We start from the raw sequence: 22,259 nt of genomic DNA on the forward strand, positions 1-22,259 counted from the left end.
CAGCTAAATTAAAAACACATCCAACTGTATGTTAAATCTCACTGCAAGTCAGCATGATTTTAGCCTCCAAAATAATTCAGGCAGTTAAGCAAGGTTTTTACATCTTAAACACATCCAGCTTTAGACAGCTGAGTAGCAATTACATATTTTTTTTTCTGAAATGGAATCCATATTCCAAACTTTGTTTCACACTTATTAGTTTTACAGAAGTTATTTCAAGGACTCAGAAGCAAACAGCCTCAGTTCTAAACCTGCCCATAAAAAACCCTCAGTGTAGTAAATGTTTGTAATGGTCTATCTTTTTCCTGTTTTCCCTTCCCTTTCATTTTATTATCTAGCTCCACAGGTGTTCATTAGTCTTCAAATGTTCACAACACCAAAATACCAAGCACTGAAACTAAAGAAAGATGTAAAACATATGAAAACCCAAGCAGAATAAGTGAAAATTAATTTGCATATTGCTCGTAAGTACAGTAAACACTCATGGCAAATTTTAAATGCTAGCAAGAATTTTATCTCATACAACTGAAATCTCTAATTTCATATATTCCAAATGACAAAAACGCCATTGCAGTCACATTCCAGAAATCCTTAGGTTAGAAACCACCATAAGCAGAGTAGTCCTGTTGGCTTCAATCAACTTCACTTTAAGCAAATGCATAAACACAGAAGCAAACATGCACACTTTGCTCAACTAGCAGTCTCAAACATTCTGTATCCCTCAAGTATGTAACATATTAAAATTAATCAGAAATTTGGGATTATTTATGGAAATAATGTTCAGACCCAACATCTGAAAGTTCTTTTCCTCAACCCTGGAAAAATCATAATTTTTCCCATCTACCCCTATCTAAAGAGCAAAAAAAATCACATTACTGGATAATCTCAGTATTGCCATAGCTTTATGTTATACAACAGTTTTTACCTTTCCAAGCATTCTTCCAAGAAAGTAGTAATGTCGGGCATAAGAATCTCCAACAAGCATCTGTGCAGCAGGGTTAGGGTAAAGAAGTCCCTCATTGGTGGTCTTAAAAAAACCCTGGTTAGGGTTAAATCCTGATTTAAGTAGTTCATTCAGAAATTCTCTGAAGATTCCACCACCATCAATACCAGCTTCATCAAGACCGTGTGCATTAAGTAGGTGAACACGAATGCGCTTTTTTAGGTCAGGTTCTGCAGAGAAAGGGGAAAGAAAAACTCAAATGCAACTATCTGCTTGAAATTTGTTTGGATGAAAACACACCTGGCTGCACATACAAACATATCTATACTAACTTTATACAAAGAAATTGAACAAGTAAATAGTACTGTAGCAAAAATCTATTGATTTGAATTTTGGAATATTCAGTATGTGAAACTCACTTCGTACAAAGGGTCTTGCTTTAAGAGTCATCAGAAGATGGAGTGGAAAGACACTGGGTAGGGAAATAAAAAAAATCCTACAAAATATTCTGAAGAGGCCCAGGATAATTTGAAAATTCTGTTTATATAAAATACTGTGAATGCAAGGTTTTACTTTCTCCTGTCTGATGAAAACATCAATAAGCACTGAATTCTCTTAAAGGGGCTGACTGTTAAGCTACACCACTAAACATACTTTGAAACTGAAGTAAATATTTTTTATAATATGGATTCATTGCCATGTCACATAATTCCAATGAGCAAGGCATGGTAAAGACAGACAAGTTCTGAAGGCAGGTGTTCTGCTTGTTTCAGAGAATGCTGCTAATTGAGAAAGCGAGAAATATTTAATCCTTGAATTATGCCTACCTAACAGGGAAGACCTTTTTACTCAGCTCACTCAAGGCTTCCAAAGATCTAACCAAATACATAGATTTTATCTGAAGCCTGGTATCAACTACACTCGCATCCCAACAAATTAACCAGTAATAAACCAGTAACGATAAAACCTACTGCTTACAGGGGCTATAAATGCACACATTCAGGATGGAGAGCTGATGTTCATGAAAGAATCTTCAGCATCTTTAGCAAAAAAATTATCCCTGAAAGACCAAGTGCCTATCTCGTACTCTCACATTAGCAAATCACAGAATTGTCAGAATTGGAAGGGACCTCTAGAGATCATCTAGTCAAACTCCCCTGCTAAAGCAGGATCCCCTAAAGCACATTACTCAGGACTGCATCCAGGAGGGTCTTGAATACCTCCAGAGAAGGGGACTCCACAACCCCCCTGGGCAGCCTGTCCCAGTGCTCTGTCATCCTCACCATACACAGTTTTTTCCTCATATTTAAATGGAAGTTCCCATGTTCCACTTGTGCCCATTGCCCCTCATCCTGCCACTGGGAACTCCTGAAAAGACTCTGGCTTCATCCTCCCTGTGCCCACTCGTCAGATACTTGTAGGCATTAATAAGGTCTCCCCTCAGCCTTCTCTTCTCCAGGCTAAAGAGGCCTCTCTCAGCCTTCCCTCATAAGGGAGATGCTCCAATCCCCCATCATCTTTGTTGCCCTCTGCTGGACTCTCTCTAGTAGTTCCTTGCCTCTCTTGAACTGGGGAGCCCAGAATAGGATGCAGTATTCCAGCTGTGGCCCCACTGAGGCAGAGGACAAGGATTACCTCCCTTGACCTACTGGCCATGCTCTTCCTAATGCACCCCAGGATTTCACTGTCCTTGGCAACAAGGGTACATTGCTGGCTCATGAATAATTTACTATCTACTAGGACTCCCAGATCCTTCTCCTTGGAACTGCTTTCCAGCAGGTCCACCCCTAACCTGTACTGATGCACACAGTTCTTCCTCCCCAGCTGTAGGATCTTTCATTTGCCCTTGTTGAACCTCATTAGTTTGCTCTCAGCCCAGCTCTCCAGCCTGTCCAGGTCATGCTGGATGGCAGCACAGCAATCTGCTGAGGGTTACTCCTTCCAGTTCGGTATCATCAACAAACTTGCTGAGGATACTCTCATGTTCCCTTACAAGACTGGGTTCTATGACCACAGGATGCTTTACAAGACACCAGGACTGCTGGCAACAGATAGGGTACACGTATCACAAAGGGGAGAAAGGATTCCGGGTCAGGAGCTAGCGCCACTCATTGAAAGGTCTTCAAATTAGCCTCAAAGGAGGCAGGGGTAAAGTTGGACTTACTAGGGAGGAGCCCAGGAGCAGCATGCCAGCATCAGGGGGACAGTGTAGTAGTGAGGTGCAACAGAAAGCTGTCCTAGTGGAGATGAGGGATGGTAGGCTAGCAGCTATGGAAGCATCTGCGAACTGTCTGGTGGGAAATGGGGCTTCTTCCTTCAAAAAGGTGGCAGGACCATTAACCCAGCGGAATTGCATTTATACCAATGCATGCAGGATGGGGAACAAACAGGCTGACCTAGAGGTCTGCATGCGGTCACAGGGCCATGATGCCATTGCAATTACTGAGACGTGGTGGGATAGCTCAGATTATTGGAATGCGTCATGGATGGCAAAATACTGTTTAGGAAAGACAGGTCATCAAAGCAGGGTAGTGGAGTGTCTCTATGTGAAAAAGCACCTGAGATGTATTGTTCTCATAGGGGAGTTCAACAACCCTCATATTTGCTGGAAGGGCAACACAGTCAGGCACGCATGGTCCAGGAGGTTCCTGCACAGCACTGATGACAACTTTCTGGCACAGCTGGTTGAGGAACCTAGAAGAAGGGGTCTGCTGCTTAACCTGGCATCAACAAACAAAGAAAGGTCTTGTTGGGGGTATGAAGGTTGGGGGCAACCTTGGCTGTAGCGACTACGAAATGGTGGAGTTTACTACTTTGTGTGGAAGAAGTAGAGATTACAGTACTAGACTTCAGGAATGCAAAGTTTAGCCTCTTCAAAGATCTACTCAGTGAAATACCACGTGCCAGGGCTCTGGAAAGTATGGATGTCCATCAGAGCTGGGCAACTTTCAAACACTACTCCAAGCTCAAGACTGGTGCATCCCTATGAGGAAGAAATCAAGCAGAGAAGGTAGAACTGCATGGATGGGTCTTCTAGAAAAAAATTAATGCAAGGGTCTTCTGGAAGAAATTAAATGGAAGCAGGAAATTTACAGAATGTGGTAAACAGGGCTGGCCACTTGGGAAGAATATAGGAACATGGTCAGAGAATGCAGGGATGCAATGAAGAAAACTAAGACCCACCTGGAATTAAATCTGGTGAGGGGTATCAAGGACAACAAGAAGAGTTTCTTCAGTACATCAACAGAAAAAGCAAGACAAGGGAAAATGTAATGCCTGCTGATTAATGAGGTGGGCATCCTAGTGGCAGAAGACACGGAGAACGTGGAGCTATTGATTGCCTTCTTTGATTCAGTCTTCACTGCAAAAGCAGATCCTCTTGAATCCCAGACCCTGGAGGTAAGAGATAAGGTCTGGAAAGAGGAAGACTCGCCCTCAGTAGAGGAGACCAGGTTAGTGGCCACCTAGCCAATCTGCACATCCATAAATCCATGGGCCATGATGGAATGCACCCGCAAGTTCTGAGAGAGCTGGCAGATGTTATTGCTAAGGCCACTGAGGACTGGAAGAGAGCTAACGTCACTTCAGTCTTCAAGAAGGACAAGAAGGAGAACCCAGGGAATCACAGGCCAGTTAGTCTCACCTCCATCCTGAGTAAGGTGCTGGAAAAAATTCTGGACATGATCACAAAACAAGTGAAAGCAAAGAATGTCACTGGGAGAATTCAGCATGGATTCACCAAAGGGACATCATACTTGACCAATCTGATTGTGTTCTACAACGTTGTAAATGTCTGGCTAGACAAGGGGAGGGCAGTGGATGTTGTCTACCTTGACTTCAGCAAGGCTTTTGACAATGTCTCCCATAACACCCTTATTAGGAAACTGAGTGAGTGTGGGCTAGATTTGTGGACAGTAAAGTGGACTGAGTCCCCTGTATCATCCTGGTGGCCTTTTGCAGGAAACATTCTTGTATGTTAATGTACTGGGATGCCCACAGCTGAACTCCATTGGTACTGTATCTGTGAGCTGGGCTCTTGCTAATTCAGCTAATGCATTAGCTTTCCTTGCATCAAGGGAAAGATGTCCACTAGGAACCCCAGCATTGTTTACTAAAAAGAGCTTTCTAGAGGGTCAGTGCTCCGCCTGTACTACCACACGGGGTTATTACAGCACAGGTACAGGATTTTCCTTTGCTCTTTCCTAGACTCCATGAGTACTCCAGTACTGCCTTTTCTTCAATCTGTCCAGGGCCCTCTGAGTGGCCACCTGGCATTCCAGAACACAGACCATTCCCCTCTACTTCATATTGCCTGTGACATCAGTAAAGGTGACAGTACTCAGATTGTCACACTGTAGACTAAGTTTAAGAAACATGCATTCTAAAACTGCTTTTGTAGTTTTATTACACTGTATTAAGTAAAAATAAAGTCTTCATAGAAAATAATTCTCATTTAAAGCTATCTCCTTATTAAACAAATTGCCTGTTACTTGACATTGCATTAGTGTTTAGACTGCAGTTTCTGAACTGTATTTTCAAACATTAGGTCCAGAGGGAGGAGGAACACAACAGACTCAACTTTTCCCGTTTTCCAATTCCATTTTGTTTTTCTCTTTTTAAGAAACCATTTATTAACTCACACTAAACTTAGTGCAATGGAACTACTGACAACCACTAGCAAAGAGGCTAACCAGCCAACTGCACATATAATTTCCAGATTATGCTCCTGAACAGCCTTTAAAACTTTCCAAAATTAGGATAACTTAGTTTGTACATAATTAAAAAAAAAATAAAAAGTTCAGTCTAAATGTATTTCTTTTAGGTGATTATAGTTTTAAACACAGGTATAAATCCTATTTATGAATAGAACAGTATACTTAATATGGCCAGAGTAAAGGAAATCATGAAAAGCCATGAACTCTAGTAATTTTATACAAACCAAGAATACCAACATCTCTTCTTCCTCTCTAAACCTGACAGCTGTCCAAGAGGTAATATGCATGCTACAGAAGCTGAGATTCACATGGCAAACTTTAAGTATTTGGCAAATCCTCTTTTTATATATATAGTCATATACCATATAACTAATAAGGACCCTTTTTGGCAAGCCTGATATACATTGGATGTATACAGCAGATGCTCTCACACAAATTCACACCAAGGTCTGATTTAAATCAAGATGGTAAAATATGTACTAGTACATACTCTCACTACAAAGTGCACTGCTTTATCCCTATCAGCCACACAGTACACAACAAACACTGTGTAATCTAAGTTGGCCTTTTTTTTTTTACACAGGTTACCAAAGCAGATAATATCTAATGAACTACTTATATAAATATATAAAGTAGAGTTATCTGGACAACTAAAGCATCAAAAAAAGCCCCCAAAAAGTAGGTTTGAATTAAGGAATGTTATATTAAAAGAGAATGAGACTGCAAAAATTAGAAACAGTGTGGATGAGAGTGATTTTACATAAAAACAAGGAAATTTAGCTATATAAGGACTTTCACATCTTATACTTTTAACATCCTACTTAAGTATGCAAATATGTAACTACATTATAAGAACAGTTAAATGTTATAAACAAAGTGATTATAACTTATTTGTAAACCTACCATTTTCAGGAGAAAGTTTATCATAAGCATCTTCATAAATATAATTTCTTCTGATAGTGACATTAATTCCATCCAAAAATGGTCCATCTCCTTGAACTTCTTGTTTATCAGCATAGATCAATCTCTGAAAAATCTGTTAAAATGAATTAAAAGAGAAATAATGTTGTGCAGATCGAAATATTCAATGAGAGATGGTTAATCACTACTATTACTGCCCTTTGCTCCTGAGAGTTGCTTCTAGGCACTCACTTTCAAGTGATTTGTCCTCTCCCTCATCAAGCTGCAGAAATACAGTACAGAGCCACTTCCCAAGGGAGCGAAGGAGGGGGGACAGACATGCAAAAAATTTATTCATGGTAAGATACCATCCTCAAGTCTTTCTACATACAAAGGCACATCTACAGACACTGTGCCTGTCATTCCAGTTTCCTCTCCCTAACTTTCAGAGTTCTGAAATGCAAAGTATTCAAAAACACAGATAAAAAGTCACAAATATTTTGCACACATACTTTGTTATTTTTTGTAATGCTTAGAAACATTCTTAGTAACAAGAAACCAGGTTTCAGTGGTTCTCTCAGGAGCAGTGAGCATATAATTGCAAATGTAATACTGGCTAGCACTGCCATATTAAACAAATGCCAGCTGAAGTACAAACTGATCTTTCACACTGTGCCTTTGCAAGTCTTCACAAGAATCTATTACAGTTCACCTGAAGAGTAACTGTAGCTGTGTTTCTATGTGAATATGAAGCATGGGAGGGGGCTGCCTTACATATGAAGTCCAATATAACCTCAATTCACGAGTGCCTGTTTGCTACATCATCTCCTGCATCTTTCCCATATTCAACAGTCTAGTACACTTTCTAAGAGGTGTACTCAGCCAGTAACCATAGAATCACAGAATGGTTTGGGTTGGAAGGGACCATAAAAGTCATCTTGTTCCAGTAACATCACAGACTGCTTTCTTAACTAAGAATATTAAGACTCTCCATGGGTGTTTAAAAACAACAAATTTACCATGAAAGAGGACAACCTGACAACATCAAACAAAGCTAGAGTAAGGTCTCACATCTACTGTTTCTATGGACAACTGAAGCTATTGGAGAAGATGCTCTCCAACAGGGATTATAGTGTAGACAAAGCCAGATTCTTCCCTGAAGTACATAGCAGGAAAACAAGAGAAGACAGTCAGAAGCAGCAGAAGGAAGAAAGCTGAATGGACAGAAAGAAAAAAAATAAATAATCGTGACAGTGATTAACTATTGGAAAAGGTTACACAAAGAGTTTGTGAAATCTACATTTGTTGAGACAGTCAAAACTTATCTGGACAAGTTCTTGAGTGTCCTAATCCAACTTTGAGGTTATTCCTGTAGGATGGGGAATTTGGAAGGACGTAGACTAGAGTACCTCCAGAGGTCCCTTACCTGAATTTGACTACAGCTCTTCAGTATTATGATGTACAGCCACAGAAACCTTATTTTTAAGTACAGGATGTGAGAATATGTACACTACCATATGGTCTACCTAAGCTCTCACTGTCTCTTTTGACAAATACCAATTTATTTTCCCTATGGCAATATTCTTCACTGCCTTGAAGGTGCCTTGCAACTTAATGTCTACAGACAATTCAGTTTCCAAGCAATTGATACTGTTCACAACAAAAGCAGTTCTGAGAAAAAATCACAGGTAACAGAATAATAGCTTCTTAAAAAATCATTATTGGAGCTGAAATAGGTAATACAACTAAAAATTATATATTTAAAATCTAGAAAAATTCAAAAGCAAATCAAATAGTACAAGGATCTGGGAAGTTTTAAACTACATACTCTATTAACGTTCATCAACTCAGCTATGAATGCAGAAATTAATTTCTATGTTTTATTTTCCCAAAATGGACATCCACCATCTCATTCTCAGTAAATCCATCCACTACACAAGTCTCCAGTCCTGATCTTGCAATCCGTTCATTACACACAGCTAGTTAGTGCTCTGCTTACCACAAGAGGGTGCAATCACGTATAACAATCATTGAATCACAACTGCAGTTAATTATAAACATACAATTGCTCTCATGTATCTTGGAATACATGTTTCTATATTTAATGCAATTATTATAAAGGATAATATAACTAGTAAAAAAAAAGTAATTAAATTCAAATATTTAGTTGCCACCCAAGTACTGAAGAAAATCAGGATGGTCTGTCATATCTTTCTGCAGGGAAATGATCCAGTTTCTACTTAGCTAAGTGGTTTTTTAAGATTTACTGTAAAGAAAAAAATACAAAAACATCTGCATATTGAATTATAAATCAGGTACCTTTACTCTTTCTTCAAATGGAACTACAAAAGGCAGCTCTGTCAGAATTGCGAGTTGTCGTTCTTCAGATACAGAAAGAGGTGCTGGTTCCAAACCCACTTAAACAGAAATAATAATTTCAAAATTTTTGGAAATAACATTTTTAAACAGTTTATTTTCTATCAAGAGACTCCGTTTACTTTGTATAAAAATACAGACATTAACATAGTTTATTTACTAAACAGTCACACCAAGCTTTAACTTTCCTTAAAAATTAGTTTTCTCCAGAAAAACTGTAATTATAAGCAGTAAAAACACACTGAAAACAAAATGTGTATAAAAATTACTCCTGCGTTTTTTATTTTATTCAGAAGACATTATTTTCTTACTATTGACATTTTAATTTTTTAATTAAGAAAACATACATGACAGAATACAATTTAGAAGTTATAAGTAATTAGAATTTTCATCACAGGAATACACAACACTCCCATCCCAATGACAAGATAATTTAGAACTATTGTGATTTCAGCTATAACATCTATTTTTAATTAAATAATTGTAGGCATAAAACCTAGGAGTTAAACTAAATCTAATGAAGCCACCAGAAGATAACATTTATTTCAATGGGTTTTCTCTCCCAACAACAAGGTCACAGTGACCACATTAAATCCTAGACCCTGCAGAAAAAGAACATCAAGAAATTGTACAGTATGCTCACAAAAAAAAACAACAAAAAAAAAACAACAAAAAAAACCAACAAAAAGATCAGAAAATATTTCAACTCGCCACAGCAAGACTCAACCACATGCAGTTCCCAAGCTACCATGCAGCTCCTTTGAACTTTGTTATACCCACAGTAGGTGTTTTTAGGAAACAAATCAACTTTGGATGGTGCGCAGCACAAGTGACACTCCTGCTCCAATTTCATGGGAAGAAACTCAGTTGCTGAGCACATTTCTGATAGCAAATTGATTAACTGCAGAAAAACACTGCATTGTCCATTGACCAGATGCTGTGGCTAAAGGTCCACCTAGCTTCAGTCTACAGAGAAAACAAACCCCACAACTCCTTAGTTTTTTCATTTTCATATTTAATAACCACCTTCTAGAAAAAAAGACTCCAGAGCCCAGACCAGTTACAGACCATATTACCAAACTGAAGTAAGCTTTACATTACTACCCCATCTGGAAGTTTAGGATGATGTTTATGATACCTGTGGTGACTATCAACTCGCTGCACTTCCGCAACTGAACATCACCTTCAATGTTCCTTTTTTTTTTTTTTTTTAACTCCTCAAAGCACTTTCACTAGGGACATACTAAACACTAATTTAAAGGACATGACCCAAAACATCACTATACTTGATGTATATTCATTTGGGGCAGGTTTCAAAATCGCAAGCCTCTGGAATTTCTGATAAAATGCTTATCTGTGATTACCTTTAGTTTACTTAGTAAACATTTTTAATTAAAGTCAATGTATGCAGCCTATTAAGCTAAGGGTTAAAAGCATTTTAAATAAAAAGTGCATGTACAGCAAAGGTAAATGACTACATGACTTCGACAGTTCAATTATTCCAGTCAATTAGTCAATTTTATCTGCATTTCTCCATCACAGCTTCTTTCTTTAAAGAGAAATATGGGATAGAGTCATCAATACAGAACTCACCAGTCTGCCATTTAATTAAATGAAAAAGCACAAATAAACATGACCATATGTGATCCAGCAGTACTTTCATGCTAATTGGCTTTAACCCATAGGAGTCAGGAGGGATTAAACAAGTAATATGCACATTGTTACCTACTTGTTTTCACACATTCATGTTGACTGCATTTTTTTCAGCCTGATTTTGTACAAAAATGAGGTTTACATGAACACACTATCACCTTTCCTCACTATCTTGCCTCCAGTATGACTCTGAGCTAACCAGCCAAATTTTAGCAGAGAACAGATTTAAAAATACTACCGTTTTGTGGAAATTTTCAACTGGATAGAGAAGAGGAATTCCTTTAGTGACCTGCTTATAGAAACTGTAAGGAGAGCTCAGCTTTCTGCTCTGTTCAGTGTGTCATCTTGTCTGACAGCCACCCAGAAAAACAAGGGCATGTAGCTGCCCTGCACCAGCCACAGCACTGCCTGGACCAAGCATCTACTGACATGAAGGAAACTTGTGCTATTATGGGAAGGAAAACCAGGGAGAGAACTCCAGATAGAATATACAGCAGGGGAAGACTAGCACACTAGGAGCATGAGGGAGAATCTCAGTGAAATAAATGTGGAGCAGGTCTGACAATGGAGAACACAAAGACAGCAGAGCTGTCTTGACAGCCATGAAGGTCAATGGAAGAAACAGGGATTGCTGATGTAGAGTCTACAAGGCATACAGGACACAGGCTTGCTGAAGCCTGGCTTTTTTTGTTAAAACACCTGCTTTTAAGATTTCACCTTAGCAATCACTTAGAATAGGTCAAATCCAAAGAGACAAATTAAACAACAAAAAAATTTTATTTAAAATTCTGAGGAGTACTTACACTGGACAAACTAGGTGTTATCTGGCAACTAGACTAATAAGACAATCAAACCTATACTATCATAGCTACTCAAGTAAAAAGTATCATTATACAAAATCCTTAAATTTCAACCTTGGACAAAGTACTCAATTCTGTACAACTCCATGGCAGCATTCAAAGGCTACGGTCTTCTTTAAATCTACTCTATCTGGCTAAGATACTCAAGCAGATTACATCATCTTGAAAGAGAGAACAGACTCTCATAGCTTAATAATTTTTGCTGCTTAAAGGCTCAATTTTAAATTCATTACTAAATCTTCACAAGTACTAGTGACCTGAGCACAGCAAGGTAAAATTCTAGAACAGTGACAATACAAACCTATGAAAAGCTGAAAAAACCACACTGTTTACATGAAAAAGTACATCGGCACAACTAAACTAGTGTAAATTTACCCTGATTGCTAAGTTGGTCCAATTTTCTCCTCTTTTGGAGTCCATATATTGTGAGTTATTCAAAGATTTAAGTTTCTGCCTCATCTGATTAGAGACACCATTTATAAACAGTAATTAATACTTCTCATGGTACCTAAAATGTGTTTGTTACAGTTCAGCATGTCATAAAGAAGTTTCTTTGTCTTTGTAGTATACAGTAAAAGCAAAACCTCAGTGTTGTACATCTTCTGCAACTTATTTTGTACCATATGTAACTGTCTTTTGTACATATTAATACATGTATTTTTAATATATATAATTTGTCAACCTCAACGTTTCCCCTCACCAATGACAGCAAAAGCTTGGGGAAATATTCTGAAGACACATACACACGTGTATACAAATATGCATTTTTTAAAACACATGAAACAAAATTATCAGAGATTGCCTCACTTTTGGCTACCATAAAGTCTTTTATAAAAAAGATGCAACAGAGCTCTATAAAAGGTAGATTTTCTTTGCCTAAGACAAACTCTTATTTTGACTTAGTAAAGCAAAGATGGCACAGACAGTATCTTACCATCCAAAGTAGACTGCAGCGGTCCTATTCTTCCCATTCTTCTGACTCTCCAGACATGTCTAGCAGATGGTACATACAGCTGCGTAACCTAATAACAGCATTTTACAGTTAAATATTATTTAATTACACATTACAATTTATTATTACATAGTAAATGCATAAAATTTCCACATCCAAAAGTGTGTCTGAACGCCTCAGTATCTTTGCATCTACTCACTCCTCCTTATATTTGTGCTTTAAAGCTGATCTGCAAAATTGACAATATTGTAATATAAAAGTCATGTATCATTAAAAATACCATGCAACATTACATTACATGCTGGTATTTAAGACATTGGAGAAGCTGAGCTTGAATTTTGAGATGCCAATTAAAATTTTGTTTACTTTGTATTGAGAATAGGGTTAGCATCACAGTTTAAAACTACTAATACTTTTTTTAAGATGTGTAGGCACTATTTCCTAAGAATTATAAAGAACTGTTGCAGAGAAAAATGGGAATCTTGAACACAGGGCAAGCAAATGAACAATCATAACAAATAATTACTTTATTGTTAACTATTCCATGCAAAACTTTGAACTGTTACAGCATCTAATAATGCAAGCTAGTCTGAGGCTTAACTAGTTTCTAAAGATCTAACACTTCAGTAATTCAAAGGATGCACTTGCACATTGATATTAAGAGTTTTCTTTTGCACAAACAAAAACTTTTTAAGCTCAAACATCTTTTTTTCAAAAGCTCTTAGAAAAAAACTGTATTTCCTAGGTGAGTACAAAAAATGCTACAGAACTTTCTTTTATTTTGGAAGAGAATTTTGAGGGGGTTTTCCCCACTGTAGAACAATTATTTTATTTAGCTTTTTTATTATGAGAAGCACTTTAAATAAGTAGAAAATAAATCACAACAAAATGTTACTAGATTTTCAGTATTCTCTGCTATAAATGCAGATTACACTGTCACACTGTAGAGTGTGTTCTACTTCATGGATTGGAAACATAATAGAACAAGACTTTTATATTACAGAAGAGCAGCATTACTCCAGGTTTATTCCACACTAAATCTGTGCAACATCAGTATCACTGATGCAGTCAGGAATCAAACACTTTACCACTGAGACTCTGGCACTTGTAAGGCTATGTAGAAAAAGGGTATTACTCTTACCTTATCTGCTTTAATGTTTTCTTGTTCTGAGAGCCAGTGATTTGGTGGGCAGAAATTTCTCCTTGTATCTCTAGATTTCAACATTTTCACTAAGTTTGTGATGACCTAGGTGTCAGAAACACACATTCAATGTACATTTAGCACTGAGAATGGAACTGTATAATCCACAAGCAAAAAAGACATAAAAAAACCTTCCAGTAATGTATGAAATTGTTACTTCTTTTTAACTTATAAAAACTTGCTCTCATACTTAAATGTCTTAGAATGCTTATTAATACAAAAGTAATTGTGGTTCACTTTTAAGTCATCAAAAAAATTGGCCTATTGAAGTCTCATTCCAAAACCTAAGAACTGGGACTACTTATGGCTAAGTAATCCAAGGACACCTAAAAAGTTGTATGCCAGTTCAGGGAAGCCTAAACAAATTATTACCAGCATTAAATTACTTATTTAAAGAAAGTAACACATAAACAAGTAATTTATACAATGGTCTTTCATGAAGATTTTTTCTTTTTTGCTTATACAAGTTTTCAGAAATCAAACTTATGAATATATGTATGTTTTAGAAGAGAGAACCATTTAGCTATTCTTTACGTCATTCCAAAACCAAGATTCTGAAAAATATGACTTATGTGTAAGTTATCCTTGTCCACAAGGAGGCAGGTTCTTAAATTTCTATACATTGCTTTTCAAGGAAAATGCTCCACAGAAGAATGGAACTTTTGCTTGATGTCTCAAGATAAAGACCACCCATGTGAAACAGCAAGTGCTAATATTTTTAAGGGTAAAGGTCTAAATCTGAAAGGACACTCCTTCTCAATTAGTATCTTGTTAGCATTTTCAAAGCAAGCTAGAGGAAAAATATGATCATCTCCTCCAGAAGTAGCTAACAATTTATCAAATTAACTGTATCATCAAAGTCCTTGTCACTATTAAAATAGTCTGATTAGCTCAGCTGTTCATACTATAAAGTGTAGTGTACAGCTGTTAAGAGGATCCAACATACCAGATTTAGAAAGCAAAATGACTCCTGAGAAGCATCTGGCCCAAACATGACTGAAAGCAGGTTACAAGACAGACATTTCCAGAAAAAGGATGGTTGCCAAATATTCTTTGGATGATAAACGTAAGAAGCACAAGAAGCACATAGAGTCCTAAATACCTATGTGTGGCTGGTTGGTTATAATTTTCATTTAATATCCACATAGATATTCATAATGTATTCTTAATGTTATTTACTAACTAAAAGGTGTTTAGTAGAAGATCTTAAGTGTGTTAAGGTAGTAAGTCCTTTTCCAAGAGAAGGTGTAAGCATTGACTCTTCCCCCTTTCCTTGGTTCTCATGACACCCCACCTGGAGTACTGTGTCCAATTCTGGAGCCCCCAACATAAGAAGGACGTGGAGCTTATGGAGAAAGTCCAGAAAAGGGCCATGAATATGATGAGAGGGCTAGAGCTCCAGTTCAGCCTGAATGGGCTACAGGAGAGCTGGGGAGGGACTTTTTTACAAGGGCTTGTAGTGAAAGCACAAGAGGCAATGAATTAAAACTGGGAGAGGGGAGATTCAGGTTAGACATTAGGAGAAAATTCTTTAGTGTGAGGGTGGTGAGACACTGGAACTGGCTGCCCAGGGAAGTTGTGGCTGCCCCATCCCTGGAAGCATTCAAGGCCAGGTTGCATGGGGCTCTGAGCAACCTGCTCTAGTGAGACGTGTCCCTGCCCACACAGGAGAGTTGGAACTAGATGATCTTTAAGGTCCCTTCCAACTCAAACCATTCTATGATTCTATGATAATTCTATGATAGAAAACCACCTAGTAACAGTGGCTTGACAAATTTTTGCTTATCCTCCAGAGAAGGACCACAAAAATCATCAAAGGGCTGAAGAACCTCTGCTACAAAGACAGGCTGAGGGAGTTGGGGCTGTACAGCCTGGAGAAGAGAAGGTGCCAGGGAGACCTTAGCAGCCTTCCAGTGCCTGAATGGAGCCTATAAAGAAAGTTGGGGAAGAACTGCTCACAAGGGCATGTAATGATAGGAGAAGGGGTAACGGTTTTAAACTGGATGAGGTGAGATTTAGGTTAGACATTGGGGAGAAATTCTTCACTATGAGTCTAGTAAGTTACTGGAATGCATTACTTAGGGAGACTGTGGATGTCCCTACCCTGGAGGTGTTTAAGGCCAGGCTGGATGAGGCTTTGTGCAACCTGGTCTAGTGGGAGGTGTCTGCTCACAGCAGGGAAGTTGGAACTTGATGATCTTTAAGGTCCCTCCCAATGTTAATCATCCTGTGATTCTATTCTATGATACATACACCCATACTTCACACAAACACATAAGCTTAAACCATTATGTTTCATTCAATTTTATTCACAAGGAATTCAAATGATGAAGGGTAACTGTCATTATTTTAACAACACAGAAAATAGAAAACTGCATAGGTAACTAGTTCATGCACATCTTCATAATCAACCTGGAAGCCTGAGAAAAATGGTTACCATGGTCACTAGGGTGCTTTTGCAATTTTAATATTCTTTTTTGCAGTTTCCTTCAACACAGGAAAGAAAAAAAAAAAAAAAGAAGTGTCAAGATATGCTAAGAACTGCTCCATCTCAAGCACAACTGTGAGCCTTGGTTGCATGCATTCTCTCCAGAGCAGAAACAACTTCGCCCAACACTACATAAAACATAAATAAGTGGAATCTAATAGCATATTAAATTACTAGCCTAAAAAGACATTATCACTGCTACAATTAACAGCCATCTGGTTTTGCAACTCAAAACTACAGCACTTTAAAAATGAATAGAAAAAACACTGCACGAAGCTTTTCTGAAGTAATCTTGCTAAAAGACAGCCTTAATGGGCAGGTGTCAAGAGTAACAAAGAGTTTAATGGGCCTTCTAAAGGATTCTGTGTCTAGGTACTATACAAAAGACCTTTTAAGATCCAGTTTGTAAAGTAGGGTCTTGAATAAAGACAGAACAAAGAATGCTATTAAGGGAACTGTCTGATTACACAGGAATTTTCATCACCCTGCCCTTATAAAACTCAGTGCAGGTTAGATGAGTCACTGAAGATCTGTGGTCCCATTACCACTACGTGCAAGAGAAAGGTTTTTTTTAAAAGGGGAGGGAGGAGGGAAATCAGAAAAATTATCAAAGTGAAGACCGTGCTAATGAAATCTTTTACAAGCAGTTAGAATCCTTAAAGGAAACTGAACCTTGTTAAGTGAGACTGGAGTTCCTTCTACAGAAAAAGTGGGTATTGAGACCATTAGCAATCTAAACTCAGGAATCCTTTGTAAAATTTTTAAACACATAATTTATTGAAAGACTGACTTTAATAAGTAATAATAAAATTGCTATTTCTCTCCAATAAAGTGTCAAGTGCAAGTAAAATTCAAAACTAAAAATGAGCAAAATTGGCAACTTAATTTCATAGGTTTAACTCAGGATAGCAAAATAATTATTTTGTTTTACATAATGCATTTTCATGTACTCATAACTTAAGTCCTTCTATGGCATCTGTAACAGTTGACTACACTATTCAATACTGTATCAAGCCAAAAGAGGGAGAATCTGCTCTATAAGGACGTTTTCACATGTAAATCTTATCAAAGACCTCCAATTTGCTAGCAAATAAGTACATCCTTTTCAACAATCTCATTGTTTTCAGATTTACCATTACCTTGCAGAAGTAAAGCCTGTATTTGTGTGTGTGTATATATACAGGAATGCAATTCATTAGATATCAGTGGCATAGAAAATATGCAAAACAAGTGAGAAATTGAAAGAAAAAAAGAAAATAGAAATAACAACCACAGATGGCAGGGAAGGAATGTGCCTTCTCTGCAGGCTGCTTGCAAATTTGATGTAGAGTAAAAAGAAAAGTATGTACTACTTAAACTTACAATGCCAACTAGTAGTGTTTTAATGACTTGGAAGAAGACACTGCTGCCTGCTTACTGGCAAGAACCCATTTTGAAGCTGCCTGCAGGAAAGACTCAGGTTCTGTACTTGATGAGATAAATTTTAGCTCTATTGAATTTCCATCTGTAACAATATGGTTCTGAAGGAGTAAACAAGAAAACCTTTGTTATTAGCAACATTTTGGGTAGAACAAGACCCTTCAAGATACCCTCAAGAATTACATTTGTAATTCAGGTAATGGAAGACAACCCTGGCTCCTGAAAATAGAAAGAGTACACTGAGTTTAGACAGTCCCAATACGAGTTCAATTCCTGACTGCCAAAGTGGGGCAGAGTAATTTGGGATTTTACAGCTTTCTGAATGACAGCAAAACAGGATCAAATTCACCTGAAATGTAAGCAGCCTATTAAAAGATTGATAAAATATGACAAACTAAAGAGAATAAAAGATAGCATGATAAAAAGTGCATACATAAAAATACCCCTAGCATGCCATCCTTCTTTGAAAAATAGACATACTGGGGTTTTCACTTGTGACCTTTAAATTGAAAGTTTATTTGGCAATTTAAAGACAAGTGATTAAATTAAATTGTGCAAACATATATTAGATCAACCCGTGCAAATTACAAATTCAGTGGTGCATTAGGACTGTATTCAATGCAATCAAAACATTATCACTTACTCTCACTGCTATTAATGCTTATGCTCATAAGTGAAATGTGTTGTAAAATCAGGCAGAATAGGCTGGATAGAGGCTATCTTAGACTTGTAGAATGAATAAGCATTCCTTAATTAGCCCATCAGGTTAAGTGCAAGCCTTAATGGGCCTTTCCTAAAGTCTAGCATGACATCTTTCTCCAAACATGGCCAAGAAGAAAGTTCCATTAGCAATATTAATACAAGCTTAGTTGATCATTTTCATTCAATTAACTTCTTTCAATTAAATAGATAGCTTGACAAAAGCAGTGATAAAAGACCTGAAGGGACAGCTGATGACTCGAACCGAACATTAGTGTGCGAGAGGTCGCCAGTATTAAACAGACTGTAAATCTAGCATTCAATTTGGAAAATGCATTTCTTCTGCTCCCACTTCTTTAATGAGCAATTTTAGCTGACTAGATGTGTTTGCTGCAGAATTTTCATGACAAGTCAAGCACTCCTTTTTTTTCGGCAACTGGTATATTATGTTTTTTCCTGCCAACATTTTCAGCCCCTCTGAAATCCTATCTTAGGTAAGATGCCATGGATAAAACTAGCAGAAATACACTGGTAGATATCCAGAAAGAACATAGATGAAGTTTACATTTGCTAAACTGGGTTCACCATTCTGTTAGTATTCCAGCAAACCCAAAAGGAGAACCAATAATTGTAGTAGAACATGAGTACGACTGATACAGCATGGTACCAATTTAGTGAAGCCTCCAATACAGAAGTACTTGAGTGATCACTCAATTTAGTTAGAATTTCACACCAACATAAAGTTATAATGATATGTTGAAGTATCTTGCTGAATAGGAGACCAAGTTAAACCTATATTCTGTACAGTAACTTTTTAACAAAATAAACAAGAAAATTAAATTAAGAGTTGCCAAAAGCAAAAAGAAATTGTTACAATTATCAGAATTTAACTGATCAAAGTTTAGCTATATATACTAAAACACAGCCTTCTCAAATCCATATGCCTTGTAACAACCGTGTTAAGGGTATAGTTAGAGAAAAAAACCACAACCCTAATCTATCTTCAACAGAAGCATATAAATTTTACTTAAATATGTTCTGAAAATTGACACAATTTACCTTGAATAACTGAATCCACCTTTTTTGTTCCGTCTGTATACATTGCTGCATTTCAGTATTTTTTGTTACTCCAACACTTCTAAATGCCGCAATATATTCCTCACGAACCTCTGGTTTTGTTTCTGGGTAAGCCAACTTTATGATTCCTAAACATGCATCTCGAAGGCAGCGTGATAATATTACTAGCTCTTCTAGTGTAAAAGGCATCATCGATGATTGTCTTTGACCTACAACTACATAAAGCACAAGTTTAAGTTTCTCTTGCATATTTAGAAAACGAAAACTATGACTTCAATTGAACTTTAACAGACAAAATCTAAAGGCAGAGAGAAGCATCACCCAAAAAGAGGAATATACATTTATGAAGGTGATCACGCCTTGTTTGAAGTCACAGTTATTTTAATTACAATATTCTCTTATTCTCTTTTTTTATTCCTGCTATGCTACGTTTTTACAATAGACCACAGGCCCAGTCCTAAAGAACTTCACTCTATTCATTAACTCATAAAAAATTATCATGATTAAGAATTTCCATATCAGACCCTGTAAACCTAGGGTTCCCAAGGTGCAGGTCATCATTTTTTTTCCCTCTTTTTTCTAAATGCAATCACCATGAAAGAGCCAGCTGACAGCTGAATGCTCAGGGGACTAACAGCAAGTCAGCCCAGAAGAGCCTTCCCCACAGACGTCAGCAAACCATTGTCAGAGGAACTCAGTAGCCTTAGAAAAAACATTTTGAATTGCACTGCTATTTAATATGCTTGAAACTCACCTTCTATTGGATCACCAAAGAATTCATTATCATGAATAGAAATAAGTGAATGACTAAACAAAGAACTAAAAAGGTAGAAGAGAGGGATGATTCGACTAGAGTCTTCTAAAGACATAGGAGAGCCTCTTGAAATCACTTGAAGGAGTGGCACCATAGACCTTAAAATATAAAATGCAAAATGAAAGAGATGGTTAATTAAATTCAGCATTATGACCTTCAGCAGTCTAGTAAAAATATTTAGTAGTAGTTCCTATAGCAAAATCAGGACAGTGCTCTCAGTTAAACAACTGCTATAAGGAAACTCTCTGTTAAGTTCTTGCCACTATAGTATCTCAGTGCTTTGATGATATATAAACTTTGGTGTTAAATATTGAAGGCTGCAGACACATTCTGGTTTAGAACAGAGACACGAAGCAAAGAGAATAATTAACGTCAGCACAGAACAAATCTGTAGGTTCAATGCCTCAGTTCCTGGGAACATTTCTGCCACCATCAATTTCTGGATGAATTAAAGTATATGAGATAAAACTCACATATGTGGAATGAAGTACTTGGGGCTTCAGTGTTTGTTTTATTGATGGTAGTAAGCACTCAAAAGACTACAAAACATCCACCTAATTTTAAATAAAAGATTTTATTCATTTACAGCCGTCCAATCTCAAGATTTTGCTCAGTTTTATGAAATCATAGGAGTAAGTAACCATTACTGTTTTGTTTTCAACCATCTTCCATGAGCACTGTCAAACCATTGTCTCATTTTTTCACTAGACAGGCCCTATTTTAACAAAGACTCAGTTTCAGAAATGTGTAATACATACCCTGTAATCATTCGTGTAGTCATTGAAGATATCAAATACCAAAGATGCCTCAGGAATCTGGCATTAAAGGCTAAACTATAAAGAAGCCTGCAAGAGGAAGTTCAAATAAATTGTATCTTCCAAAATACTGTATTCACAAAACAATGCTTCTGTAAAAACTTTTCTGTTAAGCATTTCTCAAACATTAACAATTCAAAAATATTTTTTCAAGATGGAGGCTGATATTCTAATAAAATCTTGTGAAGCCTCCAAGCTGAAAAACAAGTATAAAAATCCCTATACCTAAAATAGAGTCTTCATTAACTCAGCAGCAAACCACACTATACAGACCCAAGTTCACAATATTCCACACAATTAAATACATTTATGTGGAATTTTTTTCCATTCCAATATAGGAAACCACACCAACTCGTTAGAAAGTCTCTTCTGTGGCTCTTCTGACACTACTAATGCAATTTTTAGCAAAAAGTGGATTAAAATAACTTATGCTAGAAGCAACTACTGATTTCAAATTCTGAAGCAATTTTACTGGCATATTCTGCATGGCAGACAGAAATGTAGCAACAGCAATGGAACAATGTCTGTCAGGAGAGTTACACATACACATATGCTAACCTATCTGTACACAGAAAATGGCTTAAACATCTGCAAAATAAATGTGTATGTTCACAAATTAGTCAGACACAGGACCAACTTCAACTATATAGTTTCAGACATGACTACAGCATGATTAACTTTTTATAGAAACGAGAAATAAAAAGCTTCCTGGAACTAAAGGTCTCCCTCAGCCTAATTTTTCCCCTGCAGGAAGGAACATGCATGACAAACTTAATTTAAAACAATGAATTATTCTAGGAAACAAACTAGGATTTGATTGATTAAACTGTTAGATTTTTGGTTATTAAAGAATTACATGCAGTTAGCTATGATATATTCAAGTTTCCTAGGTCTTCTAATTACTCCTAGAATAAAAATAGGTAACAGATACCCAAGTCTACATCTCCTTTCAGAGGTCAATAGCCTCATAATATCAAAACTCCCTGTGGCCATGCATACAAGAGGTAGGAACCTGGGAAATAGGAGCAGGGAGGATAGATTAGCTGCTGCCTAAAAAAACCCAGTATTTATCACAGACCATATGGATGAATTAAAAGTTGCCAGATGGCAGAAGGAAAGGAAGCACATATTTCATCAAGGAAAAAAACAGAATATCTGTAAACAATTTAAAATGTTTTATAATAGCTTAAGTAGCAATTAATTTAAAGATAGTAAAACAAAAAAAAAACCTGCAGGAAAGCCTACCTGCCCACTCAAATACTGCCTACTGTCATATGCCTCTGGGTCTTTGATTACCAGCTGCTGAAGCCCCACCGACTCTTTTTGCTGCGTTCACTAAGTGCAGCC

At 37.1% G+C, this 22,259-nt stretch overlaps 1 protein-coding gene across 1 annotated transcript in view; it reads right to left on the reverse strand.

Moving 5' to 3' along the window:
• Positions 1-22,259, reverse strand: part of UBE3C (ubiquitin protein ligase E3C) — a 69,501-nt gene that overhangs the window by 27,062 nt on the left and 20,180 nt on the right. Inside the window, exons 11-18 of the mRNA XM_010007049.1 lie at positions 20,856-20,942; positions 20,038-20,195; positions 19,266-19,498; positions 13,541-13,645; positions 12,382-12,469; positions 8,878-8,975; positions 6,562-6,694; positions 926-1,173 (exon numbers count right to left, since the gene is read on the reverse strand). Of these exons, the coding sequence (XP_010005351.1) occupies positions 926-1,173; positions 6,562-6,694; positions 8,878-8,975; positions 12,382-12,469; positions 13,541-13,645; positions 19,266-19,498; positions 20,038-20,195; positions 20,856-20,942 (1,150 nt within the window). The remainder of the gene's footprint in view (positions 1-925; positions 1,174-6,561; positions 6,695-8,877; positions 8,976-12,381; positions 12,470-13,540; positions 13,646-19,265; positions 19,499-20,037; positions 20,196-20,855; positions 20,943-22,259) is intronic.

The sequence above is a fragment of the Chaetura pelagica genome, unplaced genomic scaffold, assembly GCF_000747805.2.
Source record: "Chaetura pelagica isolate M959 unplaced genomic scaffold, ChaPel_1.0 scaffold17, whole genome shotgun sequence".
In the NCBI taxonomy this organism is placed as follows: Eukaryota; Metazoa; Chordata; class Aves; order Apodiformes; family Apodidae; genus Chaetura; species Chaetura pelagica.